The 25693-nt window shown below is 42.6% G+C and overlaps 1 protein-coding gene across 1 annotated transcript in view; it reads right to left on the bottom strand.

Annotated features, from left to right (window-relative positions):
* Nucleotides 1-25693, bottom strand: part of LOC137802136 (roundabout homolog 1-like) — a 101079-nt gene that overhangs the window by 26122 nt on the left and 49264 nt on the right. Inside the window, exon 3 of the mRNA XM_068599733.1 lies at nucleotides 11920-12077. Coding sequence (XP_068455834.1) covers nucleotides 11920-12077 — 158 coding nt within the window. The remainder of the gene's footprint in view (nucleotides 1-11919; nucleotides 12078-25693) is intronic.

The raw sequence follows: 25693 nt of genomic DNA, 5'->3' as shown, positions 1-25693 counted from the left end.
CTTAAGAAGCACATGCCTTCTGTGAAAGTTTCGGTAACTTAAATGTTAGTTTGATTTAGAAATGAGAGCGTAACTTCAGTTTAGAAACTGCCCACTTTTATGATATGGGAGAAAAATCTGGTCAGATTTAACATGGAGTCCAATGTAGCAGCTGGTCGAACTTCATGCTGCTTTCAGGCTTGCCGACAAAAACGTATGCGTTTGTTGCATTCCACGACACATGTGTACCAATGTAACGGAGTTAAAAACACACTGTCATTTCCTATTTTCAATGTGTTTTATTTTTGTTTGTTATTCAACAATCTTGTTGAGTGTGTATGAATTTTATTTTGAAAAGTTGAGTCTGTTTCCTGCGGAGGTTGCGTTTTGCCTTTTCCGCACCTCCTAGGCTCCCGTAGTTCCGTCTTACTTTCACAAAAGTGAGTTACCGTTGAAGGTAAGACGTAGGGAGAATATGTCGCACTGTTTTGTTTTATTCTTCTCAAATGTAACCGTTTGTTGGACACGGTGATGGTCGCTGATGCGCTCGCGGTGTCCAGCTGTCGGGTTGATAGTTTGGACGGCAGAAATGTGTGTTTTGTGGGTGTTTTTATTTGGCGCCAATTGTACTGTTCATATCCGGCCGCCTTGTCATGTATTTTCCCTGTATACGTTGTTCTGTGTGTTTAGGAGGTTCATGTGCGGAGACAGACTGGAAGGAAATGTATGTGTGTTGTCTTCTGCAGGTATGTGTTTTCTTTTGTTATTTTACGGTAGTTCCGTCTGACTTGCACAAAAGTGAGTTACCGTTGAAGGAGGTTCATGTGCGGAGACAGACTGGAAGGAAATGTATGTGTGTTGTCTTCTGCAGAAAAATAAACAAGTGCTGGAAAAATTCAACGGAGCCGACTTCTTCTATGTCCTGAACAAGTCCGTTACACTGGTGCCGTGACCTTCGGATCTTCAGATCAGCTTGATGCTCGTCGCCGTGGATGCTGTGCTGACGTCCTGATCCGTCTTCTGAAGACTATTGTGGTCATATAAATACATATATATATATATATATATATTTTTTTTTTTTTTTTTCCTTAAAAAAAAAAAAAAAAAAAAAGGATTTTGGTTTAGGACATAGTTCTTTAAAGTGTTTATCCTCAGTATGTTGATCACTTTTGATTACTGATATACTTATATATATATTATTATCTCTTGTTTTTGTTGGTTTTGGTTCTAAATACACAACGCAAGTACACTTATTGGTTATAAACGGCTGTTAAAATAACTATGGATGAGTTTGCTAGCCCGAGTCTGCCGAAGGGGAGGGGTGTTTGGCTCAGTCATATTGCTGGCAGTAGGAATGTGGGTTATTCTAAACTAACACCGGATAATCGTGATACAGGTCTGGGTCAGAGCCCAGATTGTACTCCGGTTGGTGGGTTAATGAGGGGTCCTTTTACATCTACTCCTGACAGTGATGGTGATGTGTTACCCCAGTCGCCTCCATGTCATACACCAGCATACACTAATGATGTTGATGCCATCACCCATCTCACAGACATGGTAGGGCAGTTAGGTGCTCAGATTGGGGAATCTATTGTCGAGAGGTTAATGTCAGCTGGTGTTGTAAACGTGGCAAACAATCACCAGTCTACTGTCACTCAGACCGCACACGCTAATGTGGACCGACATGACCGTCCTCCCCAGGTGACAGTCCATGTGAACTCTGATAAAGGACTTCAGACGTTCAGAGGTGACAGTACTGACAAATACCTAGTCCAGGACTGGATTGACATGACTAAAACGCATCTCAGGAAACGACAGATCCCTGTTTGTGACCAAGCAGAGGAAGTTATGTGCCATTTAATGGGCAAGGCTAGAGATGTAGTGAAGATTGCCTTACGTAGTGATCCGGTGCTTGATGTCAGACAGGAAACTGAACGGATATACAATGTTCTTCTCCACTACTTCAGTGTCGCTCCTTCATGTCTTCCTCTCGCAGACTTTTATGCTACTTTGCCCAGACATAGAGAAAACCCAGTTGACTACTGGATACGACTGAACAAAGCTGCTGACTTAGCCCTGGAGGGTTTGCACAGACAAGGGAAGCGGACGGAGAACATGAGTGATGAAGTGGCTCTTATGTTTGTCAAACACTGTCCTGACCCAGAACTGGCCTGCACTCTGAAGTTTAAACCACTTCACGAATGGACTTCACGTGATGTTCAGCTGAGGATTGATGATTATCAACGTGAGTTGAGGGCTAGTGAGGGTGCTTCTGGCATGGTGCCACTGAAAAACTACATCGCCACAGTCGCCTTTGAGCAGTCCGGTCAGCCATCGATTGCCCAGGCGAAGACTGTGCAGTGCCTCACCTCGAGTCCCTCAACTTCCTCTCTCGAGGCCCAGCATCATGTGTGTCATCCTCTTTGCCCTTCTTCACCATCTGTCCCAGTTCAAGGCGAATCCTGTCAGGTTTCGGGTCGTCCCTTTGTACCAGTTGTGGCGCAAAATCTCCAGCAGTCAGAGGAGAAACTTCTCACCCGTATGGTCGACATGTTTCAGGAGATGATGGGGAAAATGCAGTCTCACAACATTTTGCAGCCGACTCGGGGTGGGCGGTTCCAGCGTGCTTCTCGGGAAAAGCGTTCCAGAGAGGCAGTTTGTAAGGTCTGTAATGACTCAAGTCATACCACCATTTCACACTGTGTGTCCGAAAGGCTTTGTTTTGCCTGTCATGCCTCTGGCCACACCAAACTGAACTGCCCTGTCAAAGACTCGACCCAACACCAGTCGGGGGGAAACTAGTTGACCTGTATTCAGAGGGGGGCAGTGCAGGTCACACAACAAACTCCCAACAAGATGACATGTCTGATGCTGAGACTGTATATACGTCTGTGAGAGACTCATGTGATGGATCTGAGGTTGTTGTTTTTCAGAATTTTCTCAGAATTGGCAGTAGTGACAGTCTTTTCTACACGCCTGTGGTAATGGGTGGGGCAGTGACGATAGGTGGTATGTTGGACAGTGGCTCCATGGCATGTAGCATTAGCGAAGCAGCTGAGATCAAACTGAGAGGTGCTGGAGTGATAACCGATCAAAAGCAAATTGATGTCAATGTAGTCCTTGTGGGATGTGGTGGACTTCGTGTGAGGCCCAAGTGTGCTTTTGATGTGGAGATGGAAGTGTATGGCTGTAAGATGTTCGTTCCAACACTCGTTGTCCCGGGACAGCATGATGAGTTGATTATAGGGACGAATGTTATAAAACACATCCTACATCAGTCTAAATTTTGCACGTCTTATTGGAAGACGGTGTCTGGCCCTTACTCAGACAGAGACCCAGACACTGAATGTTTTCTGTCTATGCTCTCAGGTCTCAGTCCATGGAGAGGTAGTGATGTTCCTGACAAAGTCGGTACAGTCAGGTGTAACTCTGCCACCTGCCTCGAGCCTGGCCGTGAGTATCTCATTTGGGGAAAGCTCCCCAAGAACACTGCTATTTCTCCAGGTAGCACCGTTATAACAGAACCCACTTCATCTCGCTCGGCTCCAAGAGGTGTTCTGGTCGCGAGGGTCGTGACTACGCTTTTTGGAGACGGACAGGTTCCGCTGAAGCTCATCAATACATCTGACAAACCTGTGCTTTTGAGGCAAAACGCAAAGTTGGCTGATGTTTATACATGTGCAGCGCTTGAGGACATGGATGTTGTTGAACAGACGGAGATTCCTCTGGCCGGCTGCACCCAAACGGCTGTGTCTCCTAATGCTGTCGCAGGCTCTTCCAAAGAAATGCTTGGCTCAATTGGGCTTAGTACGGTTGACATTGAGTCGTGTGAAGTGTCTGTGAACTGTAAGAATAGGGTGGCTGACCTTGTGGTGCAGTATGAGGACATCTTTTCGCGCCACCATCTTGATTGTGGAGAGGCAAAGGACTTTGTACATCGCATACACCTGTCAGATAACAGGCCATTCAGACTCCCGTATAGGAGAGTGCCTCCTGCTCAGTACCAAAAACTACGTCAGGTACTGAGCGAGATGGAGGAAAAGGAGATCATCAGAAAATCAACTAGTGAATATGCTTCACCATTGGTGCTTGTGTGGAAGAAAAATGGAGATCTCCGCATCTGTACTGATTTTCGTTGGCTAAATAAAAGGACACTGAAGGATGCTCATCCTCTTCCTCACCAGGCAGACTGTTTGGCAGCGCTAGGGGGGAACTGCCTTTTTAGCACTATGGATCTGACCTCCGGGTTTTACAATATGCCACTCCACGAGGATGACAGGAAGTACTCTGCCTTCACCACTCCCATGGGCCTCTATGAGTACAATCGTCTGCCGCAGGGCCTCTGCAACAGTCCCGGGAGCTTTATGCGCATGATGACGAGCATTTTTGGTGACCAGAATTATTTGAGTCTCTTGTGCTACTTGGATGACTTGCTAGTGTTTGCACCTGATGAGGAGACTGCTTTGCTGCGCCTGGAGACGGTGTTTAAGAGGCTGCGTAGACACAACTTGAAGTTATCTCCCAAAAAGTGCTTCTTCCTCAGGAGGTCTGTAAAGTTTCTTGGCCACATTGTTGATGAGAATGGTGTTTCAACAGACCCCAGCAAGGTTGAGAACATCACCAACATGGCGGTCACTGATCTCATGGAGCCGGATGGCGTAACTCCGTCCCCGAAGCGCATACGGTCCTTCTTAGGGATGGTGAATTACTATCAACACTTCATGCCCGGTTACTCTGCATTGGCCAAGCCGCTTTTTGACCTGTTAAAAGGTGCAAAGAGAAGAGGTAAACAACACAGAAACAAACTGTCGAGCAGGAAGTTGTGTGCAGCTGACTGGACACCGGAGCAGGGACAGGCTTTTGAGAGTCTGAAAGCTTCACTGGTCCACAGTGTCGTTTTGGCTCACCCCGATTTCAACCGTCCCTTCATGCTGTCGACTGATGCGTCCTTAGATGGCATAGGTGCGGTCTTGTCTCAGATTCAGGAAGGTGAAGAACGGGCTAGGCCTATTGCTTTTGCCGGCAAGTCGTTGTCTCGGTCCCAAAAGAACTACCCGGCTCATCGGTTGGAGTTTCTAGCCTTGAAATGGTCAGTCTGCGAAAAGTTCAGTCATTGGCTGAAAGGCCACAAATTTACTGTCTGGACAGACAACAACCCGTTGACTCACATCCTGACAAAGCCAAAGCTAGATTGTTGTGAGCAACGCTGGGTTGCTAAGTTGGCGAGTTATGATTTCGATATCAAATATGTTCCGGGCCCACAGAACGTTGTAGCTGATGCGCTGAGTCGTGTGCCGTTTGTTAAGACGAGTGTTGGTCACAGACTGCTCGCTGAACCCTATGCAGGTCTCCTCACAGAAGTCAAAGACATGTCGAGTTTCTCTGTCCAAAATGCCTTCCGGTCATCCGGTCGTGATAAGGAGCCCTCCTGTTTGAGTGACAACGTCCAGTTGGCATGCAGTCCGTTGAGCATGCGCACTCAGTTTATTGCGAGGGATGATGTGTCTGCTGTGCTACATTCACACATTGAGTGGGATGATGGTCCAAGGGGCCGTGCTGTTGAGGTGTTGCAACACTTACCTCAGTTGGTTCCACCTGGTCAAGACGCTTTACCTGCTTACACTGTGAAGGACCTCTGTGATAAGCAGTTGGGGGATAGGACACTCTCTCGTGTTCTGTCTTATGTCGAGAGACATCGGAGGCCTTCTAGAAGGGAAAGATTTAATGAGTCTGTTTTGGTCACAAGGTACTTGAAGCACTGGGACCGCCTAACCTTGATGGGTGGTGTATTGTATAGGGTTTCAAGGGACCAGAAGACCAAGGCAAAGCGGTTTCAATATGTTGTCCCTGATTCACTGAAGACTGAGGTTCTGCAGGGGATTCATGATAAAGCTGGACATCAAGCTCAGTCCAGGAGTCTCAGCTTGGCGAGACAAAGGTTTTTCTGGCCAAACCTTGACAGGGATGTGAGAGATTATGTTCGTCATTGTCAGCGATGCATCGTAAGTAAGACAGTCGAGCCTGAAGGACGGGCCCCCCTTGAGAGCATAACAACAACCCGGCCTCTGGAGTTGGTCTGCATTGACTTTTGGTCAGCTGAGAACTCTAAAAACAGATCTGTCGATGTTTTGGTGATAACTGACCATTTCACAAGGATGGCTCAGGCATTTTCATGTAAAGACCAGACAGCTAAGCAGGTGGCTAGGGTTCTATGGGACCGGTACTTCTGTGTTTTCGGATTCCCTGAAAGGATCCATAGTGATCAAGGCGCTAACTTTGAGAGTCTGCTGATAAGTGAGCTTCTCAGGGTTTCGGGTGTTAAGAAATCGCACACAACCCCTTACCATCCAATGGGGAATGGGAGTGTGGAACGTTTCAATCGGACCCTGGGTGGCATGATTCGAGCACTGCCCCCTGAAGAGAAAGCTGACTGGCCACGGCGCTTACAGACTCTGACGTTCATGTACAACTGCACAGAACATGAGACGACAGGTTATTCCCCCTTCTACCTCATGTTTGGCCGGATCCCCCGCCTTCCTGTTGATGTCCTCTTTCGTGCTGTTCTTCATGACACTGCAGTGGTGAGTTATGAGAAGTATGTAGCTGGCCTCACCAATGATCTAAAGGAAGCAATGGTTATTGCCCAGGTCCATGCTACAAAGGAACAGAATCGACATGTCCAGTTGTACAACAGAAGGGTAAAGGGATCCAATGTTGAGATCGGTGACAGGGTGCTCTTGGCCAACAGAAAGGAAAGGGGTAAAAAGAAACTGGCTGACAGGTGGGATTCGACTGTCTATACTGTGGTGGATGTGAATGCGGAGACACACACGTACAGAATCCGTGACGCAATCACTGGGCGGGAGAAAGTGATCCACAGGAACTTGCTGATGCTGGTTAATTTCCTCCCTGTGGGGGATACGCGTGAGATGTCTGACCTGGCCTCATCCTTGCTAGTGTCAGGATCCTCAGCTTCGGGAGGTGATGGTGGTGGGGCAGTAGAGGCCTCGTCTGAGAGAGAGGATGAGTCTTATAGTGTGGCCAGTGGAAGCCATGTTACCGAAAGTGACAGAGAACCTCCTGCAGCTATGGGAGATGGTCAGGGTCCCTTGACTGTTGAGGTGCCTGTAGATTCGGAGAGGAGAACCATTGAATGGATTACTCAGTTGTCTGCGCCAAGCCTGGGCGAGGTGGGCATTACTGACGTGAGTGTTACGTCTGACCTCCAGAACACAGCTACCTCACTTGAAGACTGCACGACTGATCGGTCTGTGACTTGTGATTCTTGTTCTTTGGCTGCTGCAGATGTCTCATCAGATGTGAGTCAGTCTGATTTTGCACTTGACACTATGACACAGACGGAAAACACATCTGACACTTTGCATACTGTGGTCCAGGTCTCTCCTACACACTGTGGTCGTTTTGCTACACGGGGCAGGTCAAGATTTGGTCGTTTAATCAATCCTGTAGATAGGCTTATACAGACCATGTCCAGGCAGGATGTTGTCCAGGAGTAGCTTAAGGTTGAGGCTGTTTTGCAACTCCATGTTCCAGATTTTTACTTTTTATGAATCATAAGCCAGTAGCTTATGTTTTTATGGGTCTGGAAACCGTTGTATTAGTTTGATGTCCCACTGTTTTTTTGTTTTTTTTCTTCTTCTTTTCTTTTCATGTCATGAACCTGTACTGCACTGCACTTTGTGTTTGGGTCTTGTGGGGTGTAGACGGCACCCTGTAGCCAGTTGTTGGGTTGGGAGGTTAGTAATGCTCTCGTACCACTTCATCCCTGTGGGATACATTTTATGTTGGTCTTCTTGATGTTGGCCCTTTGTAAGTTGTGAATTTGTGATGTTTTCCTCGGCGTGCACTCTGTAGTACGTGCTCATGTTTGATAAAATTCAGTGGGGGTGAATGTAACGGAGTTAAAAACACACTGTCATTTCCTATTTTCAATGTGTTTTATTTTTGTTTGTTATTCAACAATCTTGTTGAGTGTGTATGAATTTTATTTTGAAAAGTTGAGTCTGTTTCCTGCGGAGGTTGCGTTTTGCCTTTTCCGCACCTCCTAGGCTCCCGTAGTTCCGTCTTACTTTCACAAAAGTGAGTTACCGTTGAAGGTAAGACGTAGGGAGAATATGTCGCACTGTTTTGTTTTATTCTTCTCAAATGTAACCGTTTGTTGGACACGGTGATGGTCGCTGATGCGCTCGCGGTGTCCAGCTGTCGGGTTGATAGTTTGGACGGCAGAAATGTGTGTTTTGTGGGTGTTTTTATTTGGCGCCAATTGTACTGTTCATATCCGGCCGCCTTGTCATGTATTTTCCCTGTATACGTTGTTCTGTGTGTTTAGGAGGTTCATGTGCGGAGACAGACTGGAAGGAAATGTATGTGTGTTGTCTTCTGCAGGTATGTGTTTTCTTTTGTTATTTTACGGTAGTTCCGTCTGACTTGCACAAAAGTGAGTTACCGTTGAAGGAGGTTCATGTGCGGAGACAGACTGGAAGGAAATGTATGTGTGTTGTCTTCTGCAGAAAAATAAACAAGTGCTGGAAAAATTCAACGGAGCCGACTTCTTCTATGTCCTGAACAAGTCCGTTACACCACAAGCACAATGTTTCCTCCGTTTCTATCCAAGAATGGTGTATGAAGAGTGGAAATTGTGGGAGTAAAGACAGAATACGTTTTTTTTTTTTTTACCAGTTTCTGTCGCTCCCTCTCACTCTGTCAGTTGGTGCTCCACTCTAGCGACAAACATTCCGTGCCATACACACCCATTGTAAACTTTGAAATTTTCCTAAACTTGGAACAATAATTACATGAAAACTAAACTTTAATTCATTTTTCTATGTTCAATTATGGCGCGTAATAATGGGCACAAAGATGACTGTTCTTTTTGCTCTCTGAAGAGAGCAAAAAGAACAGTGAACGGTGAAACGCCATTCAAGTCAATGGGACAATTTCTCGCTGTTTTTCGCATTTTCCGGGAAAACGGCCGGTCGAATCTCTTAGAAAAGTCATAGCTCACGTTTCCCGATGCAAGCCAAACGTTTTGATGTGTTTTGATACATGTGCTGGAATCTCTGCGGGATGAGGTACAATCCAAAGTTTTGCGTAATAATAATAAGCCCGCAGCAGAAGATGAAGTGTGCTTGTCGCATGGGGCTTCTGACCCCATGCAGCTGAAGCCACACTTAATAATATAAGGCCTGGCACTATGGGCGGGCCTGGCGGACATACCGTCAAACCAGTGACGCATTGTCATTGACCACTGAGCGGAGCTAGTTAGCTGTCAGAGATAGGAACTTCAGTCAAGGTTTCACATTTATAAAATTATACCACAGAACTGCATGCTGGGAAGTCCCGTCAAACTCCGTTGCGGAGAGTACATAAATGAGTTCAGGCTATTGGCCTGGCCCTCCACAATATTTTCTGTTCCTCATGTGGCCCCCTGGAAAAAATAATTGCCCACCCCTGTTCTAAAGGCTGCTTATGGTGAGATAATTTTTTTTGTATAAATGAACTTTACTTTGAAAAAGAAAAAAAAAGTAAAAATCAATAAATCAAACTCTTGCTGTCTGTGAGTCTTTCTAAAAAACGTTTTTAAGAATTAACTAACAACTTTACCTACATTTTAGAATTAATAAATGTTTGTTGAGGCCACAAGGGACACTACTCAAAACGATAGAAAGTAGCCAGAAATCACTTGTGGTGGAATTCTTTGGTCTTTGTCACTCTCACGGCAAAGAGATATTTCTATATAGAGAAGATGATTAGGGAGGACAAAGACAGACACGCAAAGTAGAAAGCAGCCTTTGTACTTCCCTCAGAGGAGCCTGCCACATTGGCTCTGATCCAATCCTCTACTTAAAACAGAGATTGCTGCTCCGTCCATCACGGTCCCCCAGAGAGACTCTACCTGTCACTCTTCACTAACATAAGCTTTGAATTTGCTCTTGTATGTACCCGGGAGCATGCACAGACATTCAAATAAACAAATCAACACACACACACACACACACACACACACACACACACACACACACACACACACACACACACACACACACACACGCACACACACACACGCACACACACACAGAGGGCTTTATCCAAGTTGCTGAAACATAGTTATATTCTTGATGAAGGACGAAAAAGCCTGTTTCTACTGGCCTGACCAATCATAGGCTTTTGGGTCTGAAATCAGTTGTGCGTATACACAAACATGAAAAGACAATCCCTGCGCTGTACTGTACACCGCATGACAACTTAATATAGCAGATTAATAGCTGTCTGTAGCTCATATGATGCCGCTTTCAAGTTCCAGCTTGTCAATGTGTATTTTTTTTTGCCACCAAACATCATATGCACCGCTTTAGCATTTTTATGTGCCAAATAAATCTTTTGGGTTTTCTCCTGGCATTCTCGATTCTCTGCTGGGGACAGGACATGGGCACAGATGATGTGATATAGTGTTCTCATGACGACAAGGAAATCATTTTGTGATTTCCACCTTACAATCTTACTTTGCCATACTTCAAATTTGACAGAGGTGAGAGGTGAAAAGGGAACGTGCAGCACAATACAAGTGGTGTGAAGTCATGAAAAGTATCTCACAGTTAGACTATAAAACAGGGGTGTGAAACTCAATTTAGGTAAGGGGCCACATGCTGCCCACTTTAATCTCAATTGGGCCAGAGCCCTGTTTTTCGTACCTGGTTTACTGAGTTAGCAGGATAATTTTAAGGATAAGATGACGCATGTCAGGCTTTTCGTTTTTTTTAAAGCAAGTTTAGAAAAATCCCCATAGCAATATATCGAAGACCCTTAAACGAGGATAAGTTGGCCACTCCCATCGGACAAAAAGCAGCTCCCTTCCTCACTGATGAAGGAGCGACCTTAATCATATTAGTTTTATAGGGAGCGAGTTCTTCCAGATCCAAAGTCAAAATCCATTCTTACATCATGATGACTTCATATGAGTGCTACGCATTCTGCTGACAAGGACTAATTTATTTGTGAGACTTTCTGGAGCCATACATTGAACACCACACAGCGCAGCCGAGCGCTGGCCGTCTCACATATTGTACACATACTATATGCAGAGTGGATCACAGAAGGATTGTATTAAAAAAAAAGCGCAAGGCCACAGCTCGCTTTTTTGCAAGTGGTACATGTTTGTATCGGCGATGCGGAAAACATCATGAAAGCCGTCGCATGTCGTGCTGTTCGTAACATTTAGCACTTAAGTAGGGAGGACAGAACATGGCTTAAGTATAAATAAATAAATGCATGAATAAATACATAAATAAATAAATACAGGAATAAATGAAATGTAGAATGTAGATTTATTTAATGATGTCCTGTTTAGGTAACTTATATTTATATATTTCTGTATTTATTTATTTATTTCTACATTTATTTAAGCATTTATTTACTTATTCCGGTATTTATTTATATATACATTTATTTAAGCTTTCAATTATTTATTCCTGTATTTATTCATGCATTTATTTATTTGTTTATACTTAAGTGATTTTCTGTCCTCCATATTTAAGAAACTTATGAATGTGTTGAAAGCACTCACATAATTATATGACATTGTTATTAGTGCACCATACATATCATTATTGTAGAAAATTATTAAGTTGGGCGAGGCCTTCTGTGCTGGCCTAAACAGAATCACAAAGTTAGAGCATTTTAGAATATAATTTAAAAAGTCAGAGCCTTCTAAGCCTGTTAAAACCTATAAGCTAGAATCTCAGGTCTCTCTATGCTAGTTTAAATACATTTTGGATTTTTGATTTACCATGGGCCTTATGTTTGAAACCCCTGCTATAAAAGGATGGTAAGTAATGACTAAATGTACACGTTTGTGTGAACTATTTCATAAAATGGTGAGAATGATGTATAATCATTAAAAGTCAAAGTGCCATCTCTTACTGTGATGCGTTCATCTCTGTCATCTAAGTTGGTGCCGTCTTTCCTCCAGGAGATGGTGGGTTCAGGGTGGCCACGGGGTGGTTGACACTCCAGTACGGCCGGCTCCCCCACTGCAACCATGACGTCGACTGGGTTCTGTCTGAAGTCATCGCGCAAAACTGGAAAGCGCACAGAAAAGCAAAACAGTAAATAATTTAATTGTAATTTAAGGATATTTGACTATGATTCGAAAATTAAATTACAACATTCGCTGATGTTGTTGGTGCATCAACTTGGGGCTGTATTTATTGTGTGAATAAGAAGACTGACTGATGGTATCCAGCTTTCATCAGTGTGAAATGTAAAGCTCTGAATTCAGAAGTTGTGACATATTGTATGCTGTGTTTTTTTTGTCAGCCCAGGGAATTAAAAAAAAAAGGATTTATTTTATCAGGCCTATGCTATTAAAATGGCATCAGATTTATCATTTGATTACTTTCTTTTTCTTAAACAGAGCATAAGGTTTTTTAAGACAAGCTGCTGAAAAAGCTGCTTGTCTTGATGACAGAGAGTAAGACAAGAAGATACACAGCTCCACATCAATGCAGAAAGGTGAGATCCAGACAGTTCCACAAGTAGCCGGCGGAAGAAACTACCACCGCAATTCATCATCTTTCCACAACGAGTAGCGTGCGCATAGAAATAGAACCCGTGAACCAGATGCTGAACTGGAGACAAAGCAAACCCTCATCCACTCCAAGAAGCCCAACAGAAGAGTATGATTTTTGCTGGCCACAGGCGGCTCATTCCTGTCTCCACCATGGACTGTGAATAAAGAGTGCCAGTGCACAACCTCAAGCTCTGAACAGCATGAGGGAAAGCAGCGAGGGATTCTGTTAAGTGTGTCAAAAAATACATATTCTCCTGGAATATTGTCAGAGCATTAAACTGTAGTATGGGAGAATGGAATGGGGTGTTAGGGGCTAAAAGAAAAAAAGGAGTATGTCATCAATGAAAACAATCTTTTGTTCTCTACAACTGAGAAATATTCTGCCTCTGATGAGGTGAACAACATGTGCTAATGTAGACGCCTCTGCATGAGTGTCTGCTGTTAAGCATTCCCAGTCTTAAATTACATGAGGAGGGTGGGGGGGCCTCAGAACCTGAACAAGCCAAGGAAGCAGAGCCAACAAAGAGAGAGCAATTCTCAGTCGAGCTGGGCTGGGGTGAAAAGACAGGAAACAATGAGGAAAATGCATAATGACTCCCAGATGGAGGCAACTCGTTCACCTCTGGCTCTGGATTTGTACATGACACTGGACAAGCAGGCCTAAGACGCCTGATGGGCACTGTGGATATGGGAAAACAAATTGGGATGACCTTCTAATTGGAGGCATTCAGGCCTCAGCACTTCTTTGAGCTTCACTCTGCTGCTCTGCCCCTCTGATCCCTGAGCATGGCTGCAACTGGATGACTGCAGTTGACTGAGTTCTGATGGGAAACAGCTGTCTGACGACCCCCACCCTCCCTCCCTGCCAATACGACCGTGTCACATGATAAAAGGCATTCCTCATGGGACACAAAAACATGGTCGGGGTTACTTCAGACAGGAAGAAAGTGAGACCATCACAAGTGTGTGTACAGTATGTGTGAGTGTGTGTGTGCGTGTGTGTTGATTTTTTGAATGATACTATCTTATTAGTCCAATAGCAATCAAGTTACACATCTGTTTTTACTATCGTGTGAGGTCCAAATGTCTCCATGGGATTGGAAAGCCTGGAACATTTCCACAAACCCCTCTGTTAAAGATATATTTTTAGTAATAGTGCCGGAGTTAGTGTAAAGCATAAGGCAAGGAGAGATAGGGGTTAAAAGCAAAAGGAGCTTATGAAGGTTAGTAAAAAATGTTCTTTTAAGTGTGCATGTTTTACTGTGTCTGTGAACAAGGTAAAGTTGGCCCATTTGTGCATGTTATACAGTGGTGCCAGGTAAGCGCAGAAATAATCTAGAACATGTGCTTGTAAAACTCACTGTTTATATTCTCAGAATGGTAAATGTATCTGGGCATTAAGTCATAATAAGAAATTATGCATGCCGAGTAAAAACCATGAAAGCATATACAATTTGAGCACTTTTAAGCAATGCTCCAGTTTCTAAACATTCCTAAATTCCTTTTCTTGTCTTCTTATAGCTTCACGAAATTTTAATAATTTCTGCTCATTAGTAAACTTATATTAACAAGCTATTCTCTGGGAGTGATGCTGCTGACACCTCTGCCCAATCCGATATTGCTTGAGTCTGTGGCGTTGGCAAAACAAGACTCCATAGATGAGGATAATAAGGGGAAACATGCTGGATAAATATATTAAATGTTGCAGGCTGATTAATATAATCTAAACATTCTGCAACAACTGGCCTGATTTTAGGGATTTTGAAAAAAATTAAGCCGAGGACAATCACCAATTGAATCCTCTGTCTTACCTCTGCAACAAAAACACTTTTATTTTACGGTAACACGCTTTTAGATTAATATGTATATTACAATTGTTTACATCTTTCCCCTCTTCTCTTTCACCCTTGCATCAATATTTTAAAGCCTTAGCATGTCACTCTTGTTCTTCTCAAACCGTAGTTGGTTGTTCCACAGTTTGCACCCATGTGAAATTCACAGGGTTTTGAAACGATTCGTAGCATGTATACTGTAAGCTCTGGCTTCTAACAGTGAATACCACCTCGACAGCTTCTGAAGCCAGCCCCAGTTTCCCTGTTTATCTGGAGCTTTGCACCTCTCGCTGTTTTCTTTTCACCCTTCATCTGATCCCTGCAGATGAGAATCTCATAGCCCACTTCAAAGCATCTGCCCTTGGCCGCTACCCTGGATCTGACAGTGTCTGGCTTGTTGTTAGTCCTCTGGAGCCTGAACCATCATTTGAAAGGCCTACTGCAGCCAAGCACCAGTAATCCTCTCTGCAGAGTCCAACTGGACCAAAAAGGAACACGATCCCACCCCACAGACAGCGGCGGCATGGGGCACGCACTGTAACCTTATCACATTGCATCCCTGTATGAGACACCGAGAGGCTCCTTTTGTCATCACGGCCAAACTCCCGTGGTACTTCATTTTTAATACTCAAAGTACTTTTATAAACTGCACATCCAGCTGGACCACTATTTTGGTACAGCAATCATCATCATGTCTCAAAGTCAGCATCAACATTATTGCAAGGCACTGGCACTTTAATATCAGTTTTAGCTTTGCCAAAAGTAGGACAACAGCTGTGCATGCTTCTGCATCCAACTCATATTATTGTGGTGGAATACAATTAACAATCAACTCATTGAAATGCCTGTTTAAGGCTACTGACAGAAGAGCGAAGATAAAAGTACTTTAACATTTTTACACACCATTAGTTTGATGTGTTTTAAATTGTCATGTGTTATCATTTATCAAAATCTTCATGTAAAAGATAAAAGTCAAGCCCAATTGAAAGAAGAGGAAATCATTGCTGACTCAAGGAATAAAATACTAAGAATGGGACCACATTTTCACAATCAGCAGGGTTTGAGCTTGATCAGCATAATTAGCTGCCAACTGTACAATGAATACAGTGTTCATTGTGAGAGAATCAAATGAAGGGACCCATCACTTTCTCATCTGAAAAAAAATCTAATTCAGTTGAGCAGTCCTTAAATGCCAAACTATATCCTCTATTGTCAGCAAATATTATGTATGGTTTTGTCTGTGAAAAGAACGGTTTACCAATTTAGAAAACACTTTCTTACAGTGAGTTAGATGAGAAAAAACAATCTATGTGCGTTAAATATGAAGCTAGTGCAAACAGCCACTTAGCATTAGCTTCCAGTAGCATAAAGTCTGGATAAAGGAGGAAATAGCTTAATTGGTTCTGCCCAATATAGAAAGAAAATTTCACCTTCCAGCACCTTTAAAGCTCAGTAATTAACATATGATGTGCTGTTTGTTTAATCTGTAGAAAAACAAATGTGGTAAAATGACATGTTCTGGTTTTATGGGGGGTATAAGCTTGTCTTACTCTTGGCTGAGAGCAGTGACTTTCTGGAGTCTGCAGTATTTGGCAACCTCTCAGTGATGACAAGACTCACATGATTCCCAAAATATTGAGCTATTCCTTTAACAAAAACTACATAACAAAATTACACAGAAAGTGTCAGGCTAGAATTAAGGCTCCTCTTCTGTTCTGTGCACTCACAATAAGACTGCAAGAAAACACATTATTTCAAGTTAGTATAATAAGTAAAAATAAGTACTCGCATCTATTACTGTCCTGAAGTCTCACTGTTTCTCAGTGCTTAAAAAAACATAATTTCAGGTTTAAATACGAACCAGCCTTCTTTAACTAAAATACCCCAGAGCACTGGCTTGAAAATACAATAAATACCCAAAGCTAGCCTTAAAAATACAGTTATCATGCAACCCAGATATGAAATCCTTGACTTTTTCTCACCATCTATCTCCTGACCTTTCCCTACACCCTACCTCTCTACTTCTATCTGACTCCCTGCTTCTCCACCTCCATCACCTCCTGCTTTTCTTCTCCTCGCTGCTCTTGCAGGGCTGTAGTCTAGAGAGACAGAAAGCTGCAGGAGAGACAGCTGCTCCACACAAAAACCAATATGTGTGGCTCTTGTAATGTAGTTGGTCAGATGGACTGAATAAAGAAACACACACATACAGGCTTACAAGGGAGGTCCAGTGGGCCCTGTACCCGTCTGCGAGCACACACTAGTGCCAATATCTTAATATGAACTGCAACCAAGCAAATCCAATAAAAAAAAGAGGATCCTGCACATACAAATTAAAATACACGCATTAGCTCAGTCTTATAACTACGCCACACGAGAATTGTGGAATACACACTTGCAATCCAAAAGACACCGCACATTGCTTGTAAAGCAAACACAAAATCCTTGCCTGTCGTCCCCAAGCACCCCGATTTGAATTTTATTTTCTGCACAGAAATCATTACTCACAAAAGCCCCAGGGCTTTTTTTTGCATTCAGGGCCATAAATCTGTCTTATGTTTGGCGAGCCAATTAACTCAACATAGGGGCTCACTTACCGGGATAAAGCTCCCGGTTATAATATTAGTTGGGCAAATTTTATACTTTAAGTCTTGCTCTCTTTGACTCAAAGAGCCTACTCGCATGAACCAGTAACAACTATGGCATTAGTTTCATAAACATCTTTATGTGAGATGTGTTAGAAATGCTGATCCACGTTTGGCCTGCAAGTAGTTAGTAGAGAGTTTTTAGTTTTCTCTTGTTTTTTGTGTCTTAATTCATTCATTAATTTACCTTATTGGCCTCCTTACTAAGTTTATTAAGTATTTATGAAATTGAAACAGAGGAACGTCAGAAGAAATTATGGCATGTGCAATAGACATGCAACTTATTAGGCAACACTACATTCTGACAGGGTTTATGGATACAATGATGCCGTGTGAGTGTGCATGTAAGGATGGATGCACCAGTTCACTAGTTCTTGGATGTTCTGACACTCTAATCCTATTGATGTACATGCGGAACATATCACTCGTGAGAAGCAGACATTAAAACCAGCTAAAAGGATTGTATAACCTCCATTTTAATCTCCTCCACTCATCCTGTCCCTCGGTAAAAATGAAGACAGCAGAAAGAAGAAAAAAGAAGAATCAGGATAGGTCAGAGACAGAGAGACAGACAGACATGAAGCAGATTAGCATAATTAGTTAGGTGGTAGAAGAGATGGGTGAAACAGCTCTGCTATGAAAAATTGTCAGTCAAACAAACGTGAAAATGGCTGACTCAGAGTTTCTGTTGTTGCCTAAATGGTCTTATGACAATAAAGCCGAACACTATCAGTTCTCAGGATGATGACCGACTTTCTATTATGACTAGATTCAACGCAGGTGGTGCCTTTGAGTACATGCTGGTACAGTATGAATATCAAACACTGAATCCTTTGTGAATTAAAATATAAAGATAAATACAGGTGTACAGACATTACGTTGTGTCTGGTTTTAGAAACAGTGCTGCAGACATTTTTATGAGCTGTTGAGTCTCATAAACTAAAAAGCTTTGTGAGAGGTTGGGAAGAAAATGTAGGCTGACAAGTTGTTACACATGTTCAGAGAAACAGACACACATGCTCTTTTGTTTATAGGATGTATAGTGTTTTTATTGAAAACATTCCTACACAACTCGTTCATTTAATCAAGGGAAAACACCATAATTCAAGCCTGCTCTGGCATTGAAGCTTTGTAATAAATTAGGACTCATGTAATAAATTAGGTAGCATCTCAACTATCTAATATCTAATACTAATTCTGCATGTCACTGGAGTGTACGGAGTAAACCCACAGGGCACTGGTTACATTTGGTGCCCTCTCCTTAAATAGGATTACTTTGCAACAAAGTTTATGTTCTAAATATATATACATGTTATATTATTTCTTCTTTATCAACTTAGTACAGAAAATCAGGAAAAGCGATCACTTGGGTAAATTATTTTTTCCTGGGCTTCCCTATGTCATTAAACAAAGTTTATATTAAGACAAACAAATAAATAGACAAAAGAAAGACAGCAGCTTGGTCCATCCTATCAGTGCCAATGGATTAAGGCAAGTTTCTCCTGCCTCAGGCCACCACGTAATGCATGTGGAAGGATGTGGTTCTTTGAAACATGATAACAAAAAAAAAGCTATCAATGTGCCAACCTTTGTATATTATATGTGGACTTGCAAGGACTGAACATTCCTTGAGGTCTAAATGAAATGTTTACATGGTGGTGGGTGACATATGTTATTTATTAAGTAGCCTGTACACCATGCATTGCTTCATAAACTTATATCACCACCTCAGCTCAACAGTGCTAACTGCACGTTGTATAATTAAAGTCATCAAGCACCTTTACTTTAAGCACCTGTCGCAAGCTTTACAAAAAAAAAGTGTGTTCGTGAAATGACCGCATGCTCCAGTGACAAAGAAACTGTTCTTCAGTTATTTGAAACAAATCTGTTCTTCTGGTTTGAGTGATAATAGAAAGGCGAAAGAGCAAACAACTGAGAATGCTGGGTGGAGGACACTAATGAGCGACAGGCAGGGGGACCCATAGAGGTGTGTGACAGGTTGCTGACAGTTAGCAAGCTGATATGACGTTAGAGTTGAGGCAAAGATTATTGAACTCAAAGCAAAATAACCTACATGCTGAGATCTGTACTAACAATACCTCCCCGTGGGGACCTGACCTCCTGCAGTGAGGTGGCTTACTGTCCTGTGGCACACAAGCATTGCTTTATTACATTAAAGGCCTTTTGAAACCCAATGAAACCTCACAAAAATAGCGACAATAAACACCTGACTTCCTTTAAAGGCAGGAAATGCAATGAATATGGGAATTGTACAAAACCAAATCATGTCCCCTTCATTTGAATAATGGAGCAAGGTAGAGGCACTAGAAACCTGAGCCCTTTCTCACCAGGGCAAAAGTTCTTTGAAAAGCCACACACACACACACACACACACACACACACACACACACACACACACACACACATACGCACACGCCACCCTTTAACCCTCTCATTAGTGTAATCCTGCCTGAGAAAAGTAAATTGTCATGAATAAATCCATTTAGAAAGACTTTCACTTTGAGATGGTTGCATTACCATTTCAATAAGCGTGCCACGCTGCAAAACATTGGCAGTGTTTGACAGAGTAATTGGGAACATTAACGAGTAGATAAAGTATAGGAAGTTACAAGTGCATGTGTGTGTGTCAATTATTTTTTTGCACAGACAAAAGAAAAAACACTGTGAATCCCCCTCTGAAGGAGTGAGATTGTTGAGAAAAAGAGTTTGCGGGTTTTGTTAGACAAAACAAAAGAACTGTAAAGCAGACAGTCAGACCTTGAGACAAATGTATTCCAGTATACTGGCCCAGGGAAACCTTTGTTTGAGCAGGATGACCTTAACTGTGGTGGAAAATCTCCTCAGGCTGAGTTCTAAATAAGCACCTTCTATGAACTGTACACAAAAAAGCAAAGAGGAACCAACTCTGGGGTATGTGCAATTACACACTGCAGACAGGGCATAAATCTGAAGCTTAGTAGGTTCCTCTTTGTTTAAATGAGAATCCACCCAATTTCCTACCTGGCCTTTGTTTGTGAAGTAGGTAGAGGTAGAAATATTAAAAACGCAAAACCCAGGAGAGATGCTCCACGGGAGGAGTGCACCCGGGTCACAAAGAGAGGCGATGGGAGTGGAGGAGGAGGAGGACGAGGAGGAGGAGCCGGTGGTGGGGAGGGCGATGCATTGTAACAAAGAGAAAAGTGAGCAAGACAAAGACATACAAGGCTAGAAAATACAGACACAAAGAAACAAAGAGCTCCGGTGAACTCAACACCAAGCGAGACACTGAGAGTTTTTGCTGTACGGAGAGCAGAGGTGACAAAATAGGCAAAGATATGCCCCTATAAACACACACAAATTCGCACAAATTCCACAGCACACACACACACACACACACACACACACACACACACACACACACACACAGTTACAGCTATGTTCCGCATCCTAATGTACACGGAGGTGCCCTGGTCCTTCCCTTTCATCAATCTGAGAGACAATTCTGGGCCCAGGAGAGAAATGATAGATGTGTAAGTCAGTGTCACTGAAAAAAGGGTAGAAAAAATCAAGACGGAGATAGCAAAGATATGGGACGTTTTCACAAAAATATCTGGGTTTTTGGCAGTGTACTCTAAGCTATATTGTTCTAAATGACAGGCATACAGTCTGCAGTGAGATACACAACATTACCCAACAATACCTTTGTCCAACCAGGGAAAATTACACTATTGTGACAGAGAAAGATACTGACAGTGCAGGTGCAGATTTCAGAATCACATTGTTCCAAGACATGTATAGAGGCTGTATTTGACACAATACTTAATATGTTCTCACAACAAATGGATATGTGAAAAAATACAGGGTAGAGGTATTGAAAAACAACAACTATTGAATGATTGGCTGATTGAGAGCTAAATGGTGCTTTATGTCTTGTGTTTAGTACTGATAGTGTGTGCAGGCAGGGTTGGATGTGAAAGCACAGCACCACATTAACTCCAGAGCAGATGGTGTGAAGCAACCATGGCTTTCAAGGATTTGGGTGTATTCTCAACTCTTAATAATTTCTCATCCCCAAGACGACTTCCAAAAATACATTCTGAGCTTGATGCAAACATATTCATGTATGCAACATGTACAACTTTAGGGGGATTTCAGATATGCAAAGACACATAGATACAAATTATTATGCGCTATTTAACGTTACAAAGCTGCCATAAAACAGTAGTCTTTGGCACTTATAGTAAGAAGGGTGATTTAGAGTGGGACCAGTAAATAAATTAAGTATGACGACAAGCTTGTTTGGTTTGGACCGAGCTGCACCAGGGAGGAATGAACAGAGAGAGAAATGAATGAGGAGTAAAATATGAGACTTTAATGATCACTCTGGGGAAATTGGTTCATTTCAGCAGCACGGCTAAAGGTGTAGATAAGAACAGAACAAATGCAAGCTGTTGTAGACAATCCAAGTAATTAAAACAAGGTAAACATATTACGGTGTATTACAGATAACTACATGCTGCGAACTTGTTCTTTTACAAATGTAGATGTCAGATATACGTGTCAAATAAATGAAAATGTCAGACGGGAGAAATTAAAAGATTAAAGAAACACATTGTGAGATGTTTAAATTATTATTATTATTTAATTGTCAATGGAACAAACACTGCAGAATAAGGGAAGCAGAGTGAAGACAGATTGAACAGAGGAGGGAGTGAGACAGGGAGGATTGTGCTGAAGCAGTCCACAGCCCCTTAAATTGGTCGGAAACAAGAGGTCTCCGAATAAGCACCCGCCACAAGAGAGAGCCTGGATCATTTTTCCCTCTCCTTCTTTTCTCCTGAGTAGTTTAACTGAAGCTAACTCTCAGTTGTTTGTTCCCCTCAAACCTCTTCCTCCTCCTCTTCTTTTCTGCACTTCCCCTTCACTTGTCACCAGCCCCAGCTGTCTGTCCTCTATCCTCTCCTGTGTATCTGTCTGTTGCTGGGACGACAAACTAAACACATTCTCAAGATTTCCAAATATAACAACAAACTGCTCTCTAGGATCCCTCATGTCTGCACCTACACCACTGCGCCATCCCCATCTCTCTGGTTTTTTTTCTCCCTTCTCACTGCCTTCTTGCAGTATATTCTGCTTTTTGGTCTTCTCCCTAATTATCTCACGGAGGACGAGGTAGCCCATACCATCCCCCACACCTCTACAGCCCGGGTAGTGAGAGACCCTGATGAATAATTTCACGTTTCTCTAGCCTTCCCTTTTGCTAGTCCTCAAATTGATTATTGTAAAGAAAGCACAGCTAAAAGAGCAGCCCACTGGGTAATTCGTCTTTCCGACGAGGATAGTCTGTAGATAGGTATGGGGGAGGAAAAAGGAGAGGGCTCGAAATGATATGCAAAGGAAGAGAGAAAAACTAGATTATACGAAGAAAAACAAAATGACATTGGATGCTTTGCCCGGTCTCGTCTCTGATAGCTCATTCCGTTTGATGTTGTGGTCAGAGGCACAATTGGGGAGACTTCATGTTTGCATTTGAAAATTTTCCCAGAAAAGTAAGCAAAGTGAGGGAGGTACATCCCTAAAGGAACATCCATGTAGTACGTTTGTAAAATAAAAGCTAATACTCTGTTATCCTCTTTCTCCATCCCCTCTGTGTTATTCTGCAAATCCTTATGATAAACACTGGCGCGGCCCTGTGGCTACAAACATTCATCAGTCAATGTTTGATTTTGCGTAAATACGGCCGACTGATGTGTTGTGATGATGCCAGCCTCCAGGTGTTTCCAATCTCCTTGACATTGACACTCCCATTAGTTGGCGTGCAAGGCTCCAGTGATGACAGGGACGGAGGGTATCATTTGGGCACCACAGGAGAGATCACTGAGTGTGTGTACAGACACCCTGCCTTATCATTAGTATGAGGTATGCCATGAATAAGGTCCGTGGAAATGAATGCACCTATGACTTGGCAACATTACATGACTCACCTGACTGAATGGGAGTTAATTATGAGGACAAGATGAGGTCACCGCTGTGCATCATTCTTCATTTTGGTTCAGGAAAGTGCATTTTGAATATTATTATGTGAAATTTGCCATTCTTGTAGGCTTCAACAGGCAGCTTTGATACTCCACCAGTGCAAAGTAAGCTAAATCAGTCCCCCACTACCTCTTGTCTTTCTCTCCCTGCATGTATAGTACTGTACACCGCTCATCACTTTTCATTCTCCCTTGTGTTTTTCTGTCTTCCAACTTCAATCATTTCCTCTAAGCCATCTCACCATCTTTCAGGGCTTTGCTCCTCCCTATCTCCTTTTTCTTCTCTCCTGCTTCAAACTTGCTTTTAAGTCTTTCAGCTATGCTAGATTTTCCTCACTGATTTTTGGGCCCACACGCTTTCCTCTTTTTTTCTCTCTTCCTCTCAGTCCTGTTGTGCATTCTCCACCCCCAACCTCTCAAACCCTCCTAATGGATCCCATGTCAGCAGAATACCAGTAAACCACACAACTGCACTGTGGCTTCATGTCTGTATCTGCCGGCTGAACATTACAGTAAAATGTCTCCAATGGTATTTTAGTCACTTATTAAAGCTGTGTCACAAATAAATACCACTATTTGGATGTAAATTGGGAAACACACACATTGGGCACTGATTACCTGAGAGTACTTGTGTTTGTCTTGCTATTGAAAGAAGATTTTAACTCATATTTGATGATAAGGGCTCAGTGCTGCTTGGCTTTTATATTTTAGTGGGTTTTATTTTGCTGAAGTTTCCATTTCCTTTGCCCATGTAGTCATGGAACCTATTGTACAACATGATAATTACTCACTTTTTCTAGGTTACTGCTGCTGTTGCTTCTGGTAAACTCACTGCAAACTCTGCAATAGAATTTTTTTTTCTTTTTGTGTGACAACTGTAATGTTACGTGATTTCACACTAGATGACCGACAACCTGATGTACGTTACCGGGCCTTTATTCTCCGCTCACTTCCACACATATACACGTTATCAGCTCTCCGTTAACTCGCTCATGTTATATATGTATATGCTGGCTGGTGGCATCGTTCTCACAGTGTGAACGTCACAACAAGTTGTATCCCTAAAATTATAGGGGAAATTTGCTTAGTAAACAATCCTGTCGTGTATAAATGAGGGTCATATACTTCTAAATTGCAACAAAAAGTATATTTTGTTAGAAACATAATAACGTCTGGATTGTATTTTTTCATCAACATAATGAGAAAAAGAGTTAATTAACGTGATGTGCTGAAGTTCAAATTGATCTGAATTTATTTGCAAAATGTTCGCTAACAACATAAAATATCCGCTCTTGCTGTACAAAATGTGCTTGTGGTGACTAAAGCGCTGTTAAACTTGATGGTTAAGTTCGGGCAACTCAAAGTGCTTGGTTAAGGTCAAGGACAAATTGTGGTCTGGGTAAAATATTGAAAAAGCCAACAATGACAGAAAACTGATGCAATAATCATTTCCTAACATTAACCAAAGTGTAACCATATGCAGGAAATAGATTTCAGTTACACAACAATGTCAGTGTCACTCTTTGGGTGTGTGTCCCTGAGACGATAGAGGCATTCTGAGATACAAAGGGCTACAGTGTTTTAAAAAAATAAAGAATGCCCTTAAATGAAGAGTTTGTTTTCCCTTCATGCCTTTATACATTCTTCAATATCTTAATTTTAATGCATGTTTTCAATTACTGTGTATGACACATGTCATGCTAAGAGGCTGAAACGCATGCTGGGAATGAACCATTAATGTTTGCCAATCAATTTATATTAATTTGCTGTAGTCTTAAACTGAACTTCATTAAAAAGAAAAATAAGAAAACTCACCAATGCAAAATAATTGCCCTGATTCTCTGCTCAAAACAATGTCCCTGTTCTTCTCTTTCATGATGTGCTTTCAAAGCTTCATGCAGCTCTTCAATAAAGCCACAAACTCAACCAGTGATATGTTTTTTTTCAAAGGTACATTTCTTTGCTATGTTCTCTCCGTTGGTGTAGTGGTGGTGTATGCGGGGGGCTGCAGCCGGATCACAGGGACACGTGTGATGGAGGACCTGATAAGGTACCGACATGGACAAGCTCCCACATCCCTGTTGGGCTCTGCACTCCACAAGTACATGGCATACCCAGCAAAGCCAGCCAGTGACAAATGGATCCAATTTCTATTTATTTATCTATCTGTTGTGTGGACCACTGAACACATGCTTGTCTGGCCCCTCCCCCACATAAATCTTTATCCTGTTAACACAACACCAATAAACCGACACTTAAGTCCTCCCATGCAGGAGACTAATTAAGCATACCAGCACACAATCCGGAAAGAAAATCAGCACATTTGCTGTGAAACAAACATCAAATGGACAATTATAATAAAATCCCCTTGAAGATGGAAGGGGCCGGTGGAAAGCCACGGGGAGAGATGGGGTCAGGGTTGAGGGAAGGCACACATATTTGATAAGGCCTGGAAATTGCGAAGAGAGGCACCCACTTCTTGAAAGACGAGCAGCATGCAAGTCTTTCTTAGTGACTCCAGCAGGGTTGGCCCTGCGAGGATGCCTGGCACGCTTCCCCTCTTACACGGACATCTTCATCATTGGCAGCCAATCTGACTGTCCCATCGACAAA

Source organism: Clinocottus analis, unplaced genomic scaffold (genome assembly GCF_023055335.1).
Source record: "Clinocottus analis isolate CAN_PGR_092001 unplaced genomic scaffold, fCliAna1.0.p SCAF_5, whole genome shotgun sequence".
Classification (NCBI taxonomy): domain Eukaryota; kingdom Metazoa; phylum Chordata; class Actinopteri; order Perciformes; family Cottidae; genus Clinocottus; species Clinocottus analis.
Note: the sequence above shows the minus strand (reverse complement) of the source record. Positions and strands in the feature narration are given on the sequence as shown.